The 15,439-nt window shown below is 47.7% G+C and overlaps 1 protein-coding gene across 1 annotated transcript in view; it reads right to left on the bottom strand.

Annotated features, from left to right (window-relative positions):
- Positions 1–15,439, bottom strand: part of CD82 (CD82 molecule) — a 42,333-nt gene that overhangs the window by 19,789 nt on the left and 7,105 nt on the right. The window contains exon 2 of the mRNA XM_072865269.1: positions 2,402–2,482. Coding sequence (XP_072721370.1) covers positions 2,402–2,464 — 63 coding nt within the window. The 5' untranslated portion in view covers positions 2,465–2,482. The remainder of the gene's footprint in view (positions 1–2,401; positions 2,483–15,439) is intronic.

The raw sequence follows: 15,439 nt of genomic DNA, 5'->3' as shown, positions 1-15,439 counted from the left end.
ACTATCCTCAACAAAACTCAGCAGCTCTGGGAAACCAGCACGAGGTATGCAAAACCTGTCTGTGCAGGGAGCTCACAGCAACTCCACAGAAGCAGTTTCTCTACTAGATTAATATTGATTTACCACATTGTATAAGCTCAAGATTCGCCCCCCCCCCCCTTCAGACCTTGAACCACCATAACGGAAAAAGCTTCTCATGTCAACTACTTCCTATGACAGCAAGAGAATAATGGATACCACCTTCCTCAACATCTGACACATACAAAACGCCTGCCATCAGTAAAGACAGAATCACACTCAAAGTCTTCACTCTAGAAATATCAAGCTCCCCACCAGAACACAGCGGCTTCAGAGACCTCACTTCCACAGAGCAGCGTGAGGGGAAGACAGTGCCTGTGCTGCACGGCAGGCTTAGCAAAGAGCTCATTAAAGCAGTTTCTCCCTTCAGTCAGCAGAGATCTGCTCACATCCCACCTTAAAACTCTTACTCTCCAGGCCCAGCTCAGTGCATCAGATCAGCTTTCCCCAAGAGGGAGAGGGGCTGGCTGCTACACCAGAGAAGTTGGTTGAGCAGGGTGTGCACAGGACAAAGAACAGCTGCTTCCCATCACTTGCAACCCAGACAGGAGTGCTCAAGCCTCCCCAAGACCCACAGAGAGATCCAGCACCTGCCATCCTCCCAGTCTTGCAAAGTATTGGAAAATGCTTTTCACCGCAGACGTGGGTCAGCCCGACGAAGCAGTTCAACTCTGCCTCCTGACAGCACAGGTATCCCCGCAGGCTGCCCACGACCATGCCTGGCTCAGCAGAGGGAAGAGGAGAGCAATGTGGAACAGAGATACCACAATAACCATTGATAGCATCTACCAAAACAGCGACAGTGTTGTAAGGCACCATGGTATTCTTTCAGGCTGTCATCTTTCCCCTTTCCTCCCATGCTAGGCTGGCTTTCTTGAAGAGAACTTTCTCTATGCAGAAGTTAGCTAATGACCCTGGACCTAGGCCTGGAGATAAAGGAAGACTAGACAGTGCCCAGGTATTGGGCTTCAGCAAGACTCAAACATTGCCTTAACAAATGCAGCTCTGCTTCCCAGGGTAGACTGGTTAAGTTATATCCTGCTTAAAAAGTACCACCTCTTCAAGAGAGGAGATAGCCTGGATGCTAATATGTCTTCAGAGGAGTCCTGCACTAGTAGGACAGCCCTGGACTCAGATGGATTTTTCCTATCTTTAAAGTGGACCAAATCATACTCTGGAAGATCTAGTGGCCCTTGAAAAACCTCTCCTCTCCCTCTCAAGAGTCTTCCCCATGGATGCTTTGAGCACCCCTGACTTTCAGCCCTTAGACCAGGGCTAACTACTCTCAGGATGGAAGCAAAATGCAGAGAGGAAAGAGCCAGCAGAGTAAGCCAAGGGAAACCAGATCCAGATGTGCCTCAAGTTCAGCCTGTGCGCCAGCAGCACAGCGCAGCCATGCAGGAAGCAAGAGTGAAGCTGTGTGCAGGGACAGAGACCAGAAAGCAGTGCTCACCTTATCGTGCTCCATTTCCCTCCCGGCCCTCCCAGCCTGGCCCTTTCTTCCCCTTACACACTGCACAAAGGGTAACAATATCAGACAGGCTATTTTTGTGCTGATATGTGGAAAGCTGAAACCTTATGCGTCCTCACTACACCATCCCACTGCAGGAGGGCAGCACCAACAGTACCATCACTGTCCACATGACACACAATATCTGAGCTTCACAAAAGGATGCATGCAAGAATGTGCGTGGCCCTGCCAGACCCACTCTGATCCAAAAGGAGCTCATCCGTTGCTGCGCCTCACACTTGAAAATAACTGCATCCGGTGGGCTGCCTCATTTCCCCAGCCAAGCCTGCCCCAGTCTCCCCTACCTCCCAACTCCATTTCAAATAGGGAACTTGGACTAATTCATCTTGTTAAAAAATCAAAACCAGCCGTTGGGACTCAGACAAAATTAGAGTCATTTTTTGAAGCTTGCCTGGCCTATTTAGGAGGGCACTGCCATTACTTGGCAGGTTTTGTAGCTTTGCTGCTCAGGGGCAGCTCAGCTGCTGCTCCAGATGTGGCAGAGAAAGTAGTTACAACTACTCTCCTTCCAGAAAGAACCCATAACTCCTGTTTTCCCTTCTCACTGCAGGAAGGGAGCTGTGTGCATTGGAGACAGCAGGTGGGTACTGGGTGCAGAGCTGCTCGACATATCTGGGAGCTGATGTCCCTCAAGCTGATGTCCCTCAGCTTCAGGGATTCCCTCCCTCCCTCCTTCCAAAATTGTCCATTTTATTTAATGAACACACTGGGCCAACATCCAGAAAAAACACCTTTCCAGCTAATTTTAGTCCAGGCCTTCCTTTCTACTCTGCAGATGCCCACAATACTTACAAGGAACAGGAGATTGAAGAGGAAGAGGAAGTACTTGGTGACTTTTAGGCAGCCAGACCCCATCTTCTTAACTTACAGGACCTAAGGGGAAAGCAGACAGACCACCAGTTATGTTAGTGACAGGTCCTCCAGGCAGTTTCAGAGCAACACCCTTACCCTGTGCAGAGCTCTGGATCATCTGGTGGGTCTCAGAGCAGACGCACAGGAAGCACGTGCTCCACAGACTACCCGAGTTGCCTTTTCAGGGCAGCAAAACAGGACACCACCATCTCTACAAACACAAACAGCCACTGCTGCCAAGATCTCCTGGAGAGTGACAGAGGGCTATCAGCAGTTAAAGGATTTAATCACAAATATACTGCTAATTCCATCAGTATTTATATGGACTTTGCACTAATAGCATCAACCAAAACACCAACTCTAGATACCACTCCTGGCAGAGAAAAGGGATGCACTTAACCTGAAGGAGCTCACAAGGCCAGCTCCCTCCCCCAGAAAAATGTCATCTCCTTGTGACCCCTAAGCAGCTGAAGGGACAATGAAGAGTAAGGCCGAGGGGTCAATTTAAAAGGCAGCATTAAATCAAGCTTCCTATGTGCAACTCGACACCTGATGCTTTGACAATGCATGAGGACCAGCAACTCTGCTCCACGGTTACATACAATTCTGCTGCAAGATCAAGACCAGCAAGATTTCAACGAGTCCCAGTTTCCAAAGCCAACCTCACAAGTTCAAGGCAGTGTGGGAGCACTGATAAGACAAGATGCTGGGTTTAGTTTGTTGGTACCAGCCACAGAAACGACACACATCCATGGGGTGGCTAGCAAGCAATACAGAGAGGGCAAGAGACAAACTCCAGGGCAGGTCTTCACCACAGAGAGAAGGTACTTTACTGTATCTGAATTTAACTCTGCTCAATTACCACGGCTGAAGCCTACTTAAACCCACATAAGAGATAACAAGGTTGCTCTTAACACTGCAAATTAGGCAGCTTATCAACAATGGATCCTCAGCAGGTCTTTGCACTACAGGACCCAGGGAGTAAATAGATCTGTATCACTGCAGGCTACTCCAATTCTCACTTGTCTGACAGCAAAGAGCTCAGAAGTTAGAAAAAAGTCCCACAGACCATCCCTGCTACTGGAGTAAGCCGCCTCCTCCTGGAGAAGCAGCACAGCTGAGTAATACATGAGGACTGGCGGAGGAACATCTCAGGTCACCTTCCCTGCTTCTTCTTCCCCCACGCTCAGTTATGTTTCCTGCACAGGCAACAGAGGACTTTTAAGTTCCTTAAAATTTGCTCTAGCAAGTTCCTTGCTCAAAACAGACTACACTGAGAAGCAACAGGCAGAGGAAGAGCAATACTAGTCTGGGGTCACCAGTCTGGTCTGGAAAGAGCCAGCAGAGAGCAAGGTCAGAAGGGTTCCCTGCTGCTAGCCTGGGTGTACCAACAGTCACTGGAGCCCAGTACGTTCTTTTGTTTCAATCAAAGGCTTTTGCTTAATCCTATTAAATATTTAGGTTAACTCTGGAGCTAAACTGGTAAGCAGGCCTTGTTATAACCAGCTAGTCTTCCCATCAAGCAACAGTCACCCTCCAACTACCAGGAGAGCATGAGTCTGAACTCTGTGGCTGAAGACAACACTACTGCTATAACTTCAAGGGATGCCATAACTAGAGGCTGGGCTAAGCCCGTCACTGCACAGCACGTAGCAAGACGCTATTGAGATGGGAAAGCAGCACAGAAATACAATCTCAGCCAGCTGTGCTACAGGTTGATCTTAAAAATCCCATCTATATAGCAGTCATTGCACCCAAGGAGCTCTTGCTGCACAGCCAGGTTAGCATTATCTCAGTCACTTTTTATTCAGTTAACTCCTCAGATCAGAGTCCATAAAGCCAGCAGCACCCAAAAGTAGGTCCTTCAAATTAGACCATGGGAAGCTCCTGTAACAGTTTCTGGTCCACCCTTCCACCAAATACCAAACACACAGCATTCCCATTTCCAGTTCCCACAGGTGCAGCCATCAGCTATGAGCTGGTTCTGTTCCAGCAGATGCACTATACAACAGCTGCATCACTACCAATCTATGAAAAGCAAGTGAAGCCTCTCTGTTAGCAGATTTTTACCCTTGGTTAATGACAGCAAGTTTATTCAACAAGCCTTGCTCATGTTAGAGCAGCTCTCCTACCACAAATCATATGCCAGCTTGCTGTCACAGAACAGCTGTAACCCAAAGACTACCATGCCCTTTAAAGGTATCTCAGAAAAGGGACAAGTATTTGAGGAGGGACAGCACAAGTATCGCTTCCTTCAAACTGTGTGCTCCCCTCCTTTCCTCTGCAGGAGATATGTTTCCTTGGGCCTTTAATCCTGGCAGGCACCAACACTTACAACTGCACTTGGAGAGGATAACTAAGACATAAGTTTTCCCATCCAGCTGGCTTCCTTACTGGCTTCACCATGAACACATCTCCTCTTAATAGCATCACAAATTGGAGCCTGGCAGTCTAACCAGAACATTGAGGCAGCCAGGTCCCTAGGCGATGATGAATGTCTGTTGTGGGGGATACAAGTGTTTTTCTACTCTTCAACCTAGCCAAGAACTAAGCTAGATAATAACCTCCTGCACAAGGCACTGGACTTCTTACCTTAAGATGTCCAGTCCCAGGTGCAATCCTCCTTATTTTCAAGCTGGAGGGACAAATCCCAGTACTCACTGATTTGCTTCCTAGCACTAAGTAGCCATGTGCTGCCTATTTCCACCTCCCATCCACACTACTTTGATTAGTCAGGAAAACAGAGATTTGCAGAGCTCTTAGGAACTTTACAATAGTTATCCAAGATAATTAAGTAGTCAAACAAGTTGAGAAGAGCTGGTGTGGAAGACAACATGCCTGAGGTGACAAGAATAAAAGATTGCTTTCAGGGCTCTTCAACTCCTAGCTATTTGTTAAAGGCATACCATCTTCAATGTTTATTAAAAAAAACAAACCCGAAACCCCAACTGCATTACAGCATTATGCACCGTTCTCCTCTTGCCACAGGCAGTATATACCTCTTCCATAGCTCCTAGCCATAAAGTAATTCAAACTACAGTTTCCAAGCCAAGAGAACCAGGTTTTTAGGGCTTTGCTTTGAGCTTTTAAGATACTTTAGGGCTCCGCATACTGAAACATTACAGATTTTCCAATTCTTCTGCTATCCTTAAGAAATCAAACTTACTTTTGTTTGCTACATTAATTAAACTCCTCAAAACCCTACCTGCTGAAATTGCACAAACAGTCATAAAACTAGCAACACTGCCATACAGTAGAAACAGCAGCTTGGCAAAATTTGAGATGGGTCAGTTCTGGAAGCAGATGAGCTTGGAGTTACCACAACCAGGAATATCCACAGGCCACTTGCCAGTGAAGGGCTGGCTTAAGTACCAAGTCTTGCCAGCCAGTGTTGCCTGTGGACTGTGGCAGTCAGAGCTGACCATTTGCCTTTTGAAGTTGGTCAACTTTTGAGCCTTAACATCCTGCAGCAACATGTGCAAAGGTTTAATACATGAAGTTTGCAACTTTTAAATTCCACCGATTGTCCGCAATTGTTTGTTTCCTCCTTTTCCTCTCCAGCCTAACTGCTTTGACCATTTGAACTTTCCTCCCCAAGCAGCAGTCTTTTCAACAATCCCACCCATACGCCTCCAAATTTTCCCTGTCATTCTCCAGATTTATGAAATACTCTGCAGACCTGGCATCAGAGACCGTACTGTCAGCTTTGCAGACTGGCATTTCTCCCAGCCTCTCATTTCCCATCCTGTAAAGATATGCAGGCTTATTTATGCACATTTATCAGTTTGCTGCTTTGAGACACTACTGCCATAAGAACTTGGTTGCCAACACGGCCTGGTCAGCTTCTGTGTAGTTGATCCTAGGTCCTTCTTAGCATCAGCCCCAGGACCTGAAGGGAGAACCAACTCCAGGAAGGCATCAATTGAGCCAGGACCCCAGGGTTCCCCACAGGGGAGGAATGGGATGAGTCTGCACAGGCTAAACCAGCATCACAGGATGGCTTCCTGCCACCTCCACCACTTCCAACTCTCAGACCTGTCGTTTTCCCAGCAACAGTGATGACAGCAAGACTGGTATGTGGAGCACAAAATCCAGGACATGTGTGTCTGAGGACAGGCAGAGGCCTGCTTTGTTAGCGACAGCAGAGGAGTCCCATCACAGCTCAGAGATTAACTTATTTTTGTTGCAGGAGCCTACCATACTCCCAGCCCCCCTCCCGCAAAAGGTGACCGTGGTAAAGGACAGGCAATATGGGGAAAGCCGAACACCTCTGCCTTCCAGCCCCATAACTGGCCGGGTGAGGCGGGAGGCAGAACACTCACGTACAGATGTTATAACCACATCAGTCAAGGGGCAGAGAGGTTAAGTTAATTTTTAATTGCAATTCTGCTCTCTCAAATTAGATCCTGTACTGCCTCCACCTAGCAAGTGCTGGACGTTTGGTGGTCGCTGAAGTTCATGATATTTGGCTCAGGCTAGCGCTGTACATGCCTGTGCCATGCAGCTCTGCCGGTAAGAGCTCAGCCCTCCTCTGCAGCACCACCCTTGCTCTTGCAGTGCAGGTTTCTTCCTGATGAGTTCTGGCAGCTGAGGTGCTTCAGCTGCCGAGTTACTATACAGCACAAATAAGGGACTCATTTACAAGCATGGTGAAAGAGAAGACGACAAGCAGGAACAACCTCAACACAAACTAAAGTAAATCAGTTGTGGAAATCACCGTGTCAGTACATTTACAGGCAAGTGCAAAGTTCCCGCAAACCCTCAAGGAGAGGACACGTGCTCCCAAGAGCAACGAGCTCTGAAGGTCAGCCCCAATACTCCAAGTCAAGTAGAAGAGGGTTCACATTTGAACTCATCTACATAGCCTGGAAGATGCTGTCGCCTCTCCCTCAGACCCTCTTCCTTAAGGAAAGGAAATGATCCATTACAAAGAAGCTGCAGGTTGTTTCTATGTACTTTGGCCAGTTGCTCCCCACTACCACCCCTCAGGCTCTAACCCCAGGCAGTGTAAAACAAGGACAGACCTTATAGGATGTGCTGCTACTAGCTTCTACCAGGCTAGGATGAGGTCACACCAGCACCAAAACTGGTTTTCCAGTTGCTATTCCCCTTGCCCCCACAAACAACTTGAATGTCCTGTACTGTTGACATGCCGGCTCATTTCTGCTATGCCTCCTGCCTGCCAAAGGAGAAACTTCCAACTTGACAGATGCAGAGATGCAGCAGGCAGCACTGTGAACTAGGGTTGTGCAGCATACCCTGAGGCTCCTGATCCTTCACATCTTGCATCTGATGTGGCAAGTGGAATTTTTGGATGAAAGTTCAGCTAGCCCACTGAAGCAACCTCCAAAGCAGCCTCAGCTGATCACGAGCACTGCAAGTGCTTCCTGACACAGCAGCCAAGCACCACCTTCCCCATGCCTACCCAAGCCTTATACATTGCAACAGGTTGTTTCCCTCAAGATACTATTACCAGGCTAGACTTTGAAAATCTCTAAAGCTCTCCCTGATCTAATCTCACCTCCCTGCCTTCCTTTCACACCACAACAGTGACAAAGTTTAGCTGAGCTCATTTGTAGACAGATCAACCAAGAAGCCCTGGAGAAGGAGGACCTCCCACTGATGTACTCAGGCCACAGAACTGGCTCCCTCTGATGAAAGCAACTAGCACCTGTCCCTAGGAGGGGATCAGCAAGTCACTGGTTCCATAAAAATGTTTATCTGCTCACTAATTTGCATGAGGTTAAGGCCATTTTGAAGGCTGGTGCAGTTACTTTTTGCAGTATTATTCCAATCCAGAAACCAGAACCAGATCAGCCATATACCAGGCTAGAGACCCACAAAAGCCAGCTGGGGATCAGAAGTTGCTCACTAAATGGTCACTTCCCCTTCCAGCTCCAAGCCAGACACCCACATGCAGGAGAGGCCGGGGAAGGGGCAGCCCAGAAAGCCACGATCTTTAACAGCAGGGGAGGAAACAGTCCATCTCTTGCAGGATTTTGAGCCCTTGCACCACAAAGCCCAGCTGCCAGGAATGCTTCTCTATCCATGCACATGAAGAACAAGCACTTGGCAATCAGAAGGTCTCCTGATCATCAGTGATGAGACAGTACAGCTTCACACAACAGTACCAGTTAATGAACAATGACAGAGTTACTAAGTCTCCTGTCAACCAGGTACAGCACTGCCCTCAGGGCAGAGACTGCAAGTTACAGCCATGTTAACATACAGAGAATATCCAAAGGAGTTCATCTTGTTGACGTTAATATTCAAAGACCTTGGACTTTTAGTACACCTGGGAAGTACATCTTGTCTCTGGCAAGCAAATAACTGCAAAGCCAATGAAAGACCCAGGTCTGAATTCACTGAACTTTTCTTTAAGCCCCACTGAGATAATACCAGCTGTGTAGTGACCTTGAAAACATAATCAAGATCACGTTTGTCATGGAGATTTTCCAAACAGCATCTCTTTTAAAGTTACAATGGAGAGATCTGAGGGAGAAGCTGGATCCTAAAATTTAAGGCTGCTAATTAGGGTTTACCCTCTCAAACAGGCCACACTTGTGGATGCAGAGATTCTTTTTATTTTTGTGTGTGTGTGTGTCACTGATTCAGCTATCGTTTCTTTCTGAAGGAGAGCGTCAGGGCAAGGTAGAAAACTGTATTTCTGCATAATACAAAACTTTGGAAACAGAAGGGAAGAAAAGAAGGTATGCAGAACAGACTCTCTTATTCCATCTCCTCTAGAGACAGTTGCTTATCTTAAGTTGAAGGCAATTGCCTTCAAGCTAGAGGAGATGGTTTGAGGGCTAAGCACAGAGTCAGAGATAGCAGCATAGCTACATCAGCCTGCAAACTGCAGCATGATACTTCATTGTCAACAAACTTTGCTCTCACCACTTAGGACTACAAACACATACAGTGATACCCGAAGATGAGCAAGACATCTGCAAGCTAGAGGCTCAAGTGTGCATGCGGTCCCTGCACATTTGCTGTCTGTGGAGTAAGGGGAGCAGACTAAAGCAAGGCAACAGCTGGCTGCAAGTACTGCAGAAATACCACTGGAAAGACTAGATTTCTCGGGGAACTAGATGAGTTTGAGGAAACTCATCAACTCACACTGCAAAGGTAGATTTGTTCCTGGTGCACCCGAAAGACATTAAGCTTTTCTGTTTGACTTCTGTAATTAGTATACTGTTGTGTGAATAATCCGACAAGCAACAGTGTCATCCAGTGAGACCCTAGATTAGAAAGCACTCATAGGACTGTCTAGGATGGCAGAGGTTTTTCAGCATGTTTCACCACAGCAAGCACACACTATGCATTTTGTAAAAAGGAAATACGTATTTTAGAAATGTACTTCTGATGCTCAAGGGGAAGTGACTAGATATTTATAAACCACTATCATACTGTTAAAAAACCCAACTCACAGTTCAGTATCAAAAAGCAGCGCAGGTTTTAGAAGAGCCCATTGTCATCTCTCTATTTGCAAGGGGTGCAATCAGATTAAGAACATCTGGAGTTCACACTTCAGTTTGAAAGCCAACATCTAAGTAGGTCTTCGGTCCCTATGACTGGCAAATTGAGAAAGTTCTTTGCTATTTTCAGTCTATACACTCATGCTTGCACAGCATGACAGTATTTGCAGGACAGTATTTCTCCGACTTAAGCAAATCTTTCCATTCAGCAAGACCAGAGATAGAAGTCTGCCAAAAAAACTGGGGAAAAAAAACCCAACCTAAAAACCCCACAACCTGTCCCAGAAGTAATTTGTTTCTCCTCGCCCCCTTACAAAAAAAAAAAACACACACAAAACACAAACCACTTCCCAGAAATAGCAGACAGAAGAAAAAGTCAAAAATACAGTTTAGTGGACTTTTTTTTTTTGATTACCACGTACTACAACATTATTGTGCAACAAACACCGCAGGTGGGGTCCAGAAAGAGGTCTCCACACTAAAACCAGCATAAGGTGGAGTAAAAAGGCATAGTTTTCACAAAACTGGTTGGGCAACTCTGTCACTTGACTACATTGGCTCTTTAATGGCTCCAAAAACAAGACTAGCTCAGCTTTGTTTTCTGCACTTGGAGCTGTTACTCAGTAAACTTAACCTCTGAAACAGATGCCTCTGCCAGCTCCCCCACCCACAAGCAGTGCCTGTGTGTTAAAGGCAGTCCCCCATGCTGGCTTGCCCCACACCACCCCATGGAGGAGCAAAGCCCCTGAGCAGGACCTGCACCCCAAACTGCAGCAGGGTGGCCAGCACCCTGCTCAGGCTTGGGTAAGCTTCTCCCCAGCGTGGCTCTGCAGCAGGCAGAGGATGCTACTAAGCATTTGCCATTGCCATCTGCCTCATCAACCTGGAAATCCCCAGTGCAAGTACACGCACAGGACGGGCTCCTGAGCCTCCCTTCTCATGCAAGCAATGCCATGGAGGTCGACAGATCTCCTCCGAGGAGTTGCACAATATCCTTCCCAGCACCACTTGGCCTGGAGATACCTTCCTGAGACCCAGCAGCCTTCCCTCCCTGCCAAAGCACCCAAAGGCTACCACAGTCCAGGCAGGAAGAAAGCCTTAATACAAGCTTTCCTTCTATCTTACGAAACGGCACCAGAGATTGCCAGACTGAGGTAGGAGCCAGGTAGTATAACTGATTTTTATCTCTTCCGCCTCCTCCTCCCATAAGATGCAAGAGGTCAAGGTCGAGGACTTTCTACTGTAAAGTTCCCTTTCAAAACAAACTGGTTTTCAATTACTTCCATTTTCTCAGATGCTAGGGCAGATGACTAGTGAGTGTTCAGATTCAGCACACCCATGCCAAACATGTTTCTGAGAAGTTACAGTATCTGCCTGAACCGGGAAATGAGGTTTCCTGTTCTTTCTGGTTCTTTCCAGGAATTAGCAAGGATGTAGTAAAGGTGCAGAGGGAGTAGTTTTACTTCAAGGGCAGGCAGTTTTCCCCAGCTTAGCAACTTCAACAGCAATTAAACAAGCACCCTCCCTCTCCACCTCCCCTCTGCCTGTCAGCCTTGGGACCACACCCCTCTTCTCCAGACAGGTGGACAGGCTGAGCAGAGCCCAGGCACCAGCACCCAGCATGGGAAGGAAGCTGAGCCCAGCTAGGCTTATCCACCACCGTTCCCAGCAACAGCGGGCTCTCCAGTAGTTCACTCCATAGCTGAAGCCAGACGCTGCTAGAAGCCAAGCGCTAGAGATCGCCTACCCAGAAGAGCATAGGAGGACAAGGACTCCCTTGTGCTTCTCAGGCTAAGCCTCTGGAGGAGCTCGGACACCCTGCCAAGCCAGCCGAGCGCTCACCAGAGCACTGAAGTCCCACACTGCTGGGGGACCAGCCCACTGGAGAATGGAAGTGTCTTCTGGCACCAGGATTCTCCCCAAGACCTCTCCCCCTAGGGTCCATCCACGTGATCTTAAGTGGCAGAAAGGAAGAAAAACAACAAAAAAACAAGCCACCACAAACCAAACAGAATAGACCTCTGGCTTGTTGTTCCAAATGATTGTGAAGCTTTAGAATTAAATCAGCTTTCTCAAACAACAGAAGAGACAGGCTATTAGTCTACTTTAATCATATCACATGTTTTGTATCAGATCCTTTGCTGATAGCAAGGCACTGATCTCAAGAAGCAGAAGTTTTAACCCATTAGCTGCTGCCCCCCCCCGATCAAGCAGAGCTGGAAGACTACCACAGACCCAGCATGACTGGAAAGTCACAGAAGTCCTACTAGCACAGAAAAGTGCCTCAGCACACAAAGGGATGCATCTTTTGGCCTGTCCACAGAAACAGTCCTTTTACTATTTGTGATCTCAGGAATCTTGTTTTTGCCAAATACACCATTTACTAATTGCAGCACCCTCACCATTTACCAGCTGTCTGTATGCCTGTGGCTCCTGAACCACTCCTGTTCCCCTGCTAGTATGTTGGCACTGTTACATGTGATTCTAGAGCCGAAGACCACAGATCAGCAGCTGTAATAATCATCCCTCTTCAACACGGTCTGCCCTACCATAACTACAGCCCCTCCACTCTACAGCCTGAAGGACCCCATTGCCAGTACCCAGAGTCAAAAGAACAAGGCTCCTGCAAGATTCTCACGCAAAGTATCTCATGGTCTCTCCCAGACATGCGTATCAGGGAGGATAAGGAAATCAACTCAGCAAACCCATTTGCTACAAGAAGACAGGGACAGCTAAGCCAGGGGTCTCCAAACTCAATGGACTCAATGGTACAGAGCCATTTGCACAACAGTAGTGCTGCAGCCACGAAAGGTTACTGCTGGACCCAGCCTCTGCACACACTGCCCTCGGAGACGCTTTACTTCCCATCTGACTACCCCAGGGCCACACGAGACCTCGTGCCCCACCAGAGCCTGGTCTGCCTACTGGCGAAATGAGCACCGTCACAGACAGTCTGAGGATGACCATTTCACAACATCCTGAGTTTCACGCCACAGATACCACCTGACACTATCAGCAGGCATGAATGAAAAGAGAAAGCCAGAACGATAAAAAGCTTCAGAGGAAGGGACTCTCTCTCAAGCAGCCCCTCTTTCCCAAATGATTTAGAGAAGGCAAGAAAAGCCCTCAACTACAACAGTTTAGAGCACAGATGTTTTGAGTCATTCCCTTCTACTCAAAAATATCCACCTGCAACCACATTTTCCCCCTCCAATATCAATGTGAATAATACAAATAGTTTCACATTTGTAACTGGCAGCACCTGGCCACAACAGCCAAACCCCTTGCTGGTCTGATCACTCTGAGGATGCAGCTCAGAAGCAATTTCGTGCTTTACTCCGGAAGAGTCAGTCCCAGCAGGGGCTGCTGTACAGTCTCCGAGATGTACGGCAGCACTGTCTATCACTTTTTCCTTCTACCTTCGCAGAGCAGTCTCCTCACTCCAAGTCCTTCCTAGAGGAGGAAGAAAGTGGAGAAGAAAGCTGCACTGCACAGCAGTAGAAGGGCAGCACTGTGAGGAGCAAGAGTAACACAGCACAAGCTGTTACAGAAGCTGCAGTGATGCCGCTTCATTCCCAGACTAAGTGTTTTAGGAAGTAAAATGCCACAATAAGAAATCTCAGCAGACAAAGCTGGAAAACAAACAGGGCCTCTAGAAAACACTTAGCCAGCTGGAAGAGATGCTCAAAAGCTTTTTGTTTCCCTCCTATGAAGATGGTCCTGGAGGCCGAGGCAGACTGCGATACCTGCTGACTGCTGCATTACCAGGCAGGTAATCCCAGCAGACTTAATTGGAGCAACTTAATTGGAGCAATGTGAGAACATTACTCAATTATAGACCTGCCACCTGCAGTTAAGATCACCTCTCCACCAAACACCATCCTAAAAAAGGAAAATAATCAATCCAGCCTTCCAAGCACCACATGCTTAGGTTATGGACAGGGCTGCTTCAAGCCAAGAGGAACAGACATATGGGATAAGTTCCCCAGGAATTTGGCAGTTAAAATAGACAGCAAGACTTTGAAAAGCTGGGTCTGTTTTGGGAAAAGGAGGGGCCTCCTTGGAGTCTGCAGATCTACACACAGTGGTCTGGAAAACGGGTTCAGCTGAACCTGAACCAAGGGAAGCTGGGTGGCCTTTTCTACCTTCTTGAAAGGGTCTCCTCTTCTAAATTTAGAGCACAAATATTTCAGGAGACTATTTGATGGAGCAATGATAGAAGAATGAGATGGAAAAAGTAGTTCAGAGGTATTCATTTTTAAAAGAAATAACTTTTATCCAGAATAACTAACTGATTTACAAATATCAGATAAGCCTCAATGCAGACATAAATGCTCCCATTTCAGAGGGAAGAAAAAGCAGGGCTGTTTCATCTTTAATTAGTAAGTCACAACTGAGGCTAAGACTACTTGTTAATAGGGCTGCAGACAATTTTTTTTTTTCTTAGTTGCCTCTGTCCCACCACATTGTGCTCTTTCCCCCACAGCCCACTCCCCAGAGACCATTTGTACTTCACATCAGTTCTATAATTTTTAATCAAGCCAAACGTACTAATGACATCAAATTACAGCAAGGGGTCTCATGCATGCTACCTTGGCAGGTAAGGGCTGCGACAGAAGGCTCCCTCTGCTCCCAGGATACATGCCCACCCCTTGCTAGTGCAGCAGCTTGAAACCCAGCCCAGCAAAGCCCCATCGCCCACTCCTCCTCCGACAGGAGGCTGCCAGCAGGAGAGCCACCCACCGCAGGATGCCGGGGCTCTCCACCAAGACCCTGGGCACAGGAGTAACCAGATATCACCACAATAACATGGCCGCTGACCCAGCTCAGCTCACACACCACTGCACAGGCTGTTCATCCTGACAGCAAACACACTATGGCAAAGGCTGTCTCTCTTCTGGGCAAACAAGGAGCAACTGTTTAGGTTCCCGTGGGACACCACCAGGTGCATGGTCATCTACTCGTATACACACTAGCAGGCCTTGCTTGTAGCTGACAGCTGAGCTAGGAAGAGGTTTCCCATCTGCCTGAAGCTATGCAAAGTAGGAACTTACTGTTTTACGACAGGATCGAGTCTCAACCACCACCACAACAGCCTCCGAAGCTGCAACACAATGGATTGGGAATAATGCAGAAACACCCAGGCTCTGAGACCACCAGCAGGACTGTAGCATCAAAGCAAAGGAGCCTTTGAGGTCTTGGACTCAAGCATTAAAGCAGCTTGCTGTTCCTCGAAATAGCCCTCCCTTGAAATAGCCTCTTCTGCCGAGGTAGCAGCCAGTTTGATGCAGCTTTTGACATTAAGAAATTCCCACGCAGTTTTGGCAACAGCATTTTTGTCACCTCGGTTTCGTTCCAGGAAGCTGCGAGTCACTACACCTCCCCCGGGGAGCGGGGGCGAGAGGAAAGTCCGACCTGTCAGGTCCCCTCATGTCGGGCAGGAGCAGCGCCAGCGGCCGTGGGCATCACCTCCCACCCCTCAGGAGCGGGCACAACCACC

This window comes from Ciconia boyciana, chromosome 6 (assembly GCF_034638445.1).
Source record: "Ciconia boyciana chromosome 6, ASM3463844v1, whole genome shotgun sequence".
In the NCBI taxonomy this organism is placed as follows: domain Eukaryota; kingdom Metazoa; phylum Chordata; class Aves; order Ciconiiformes; family Ciconiidae; genus Ciconia; species Ciconia boyciana.
This window is presented reverse-complemented; position numbering and strand designations above follow the sequence as displayed.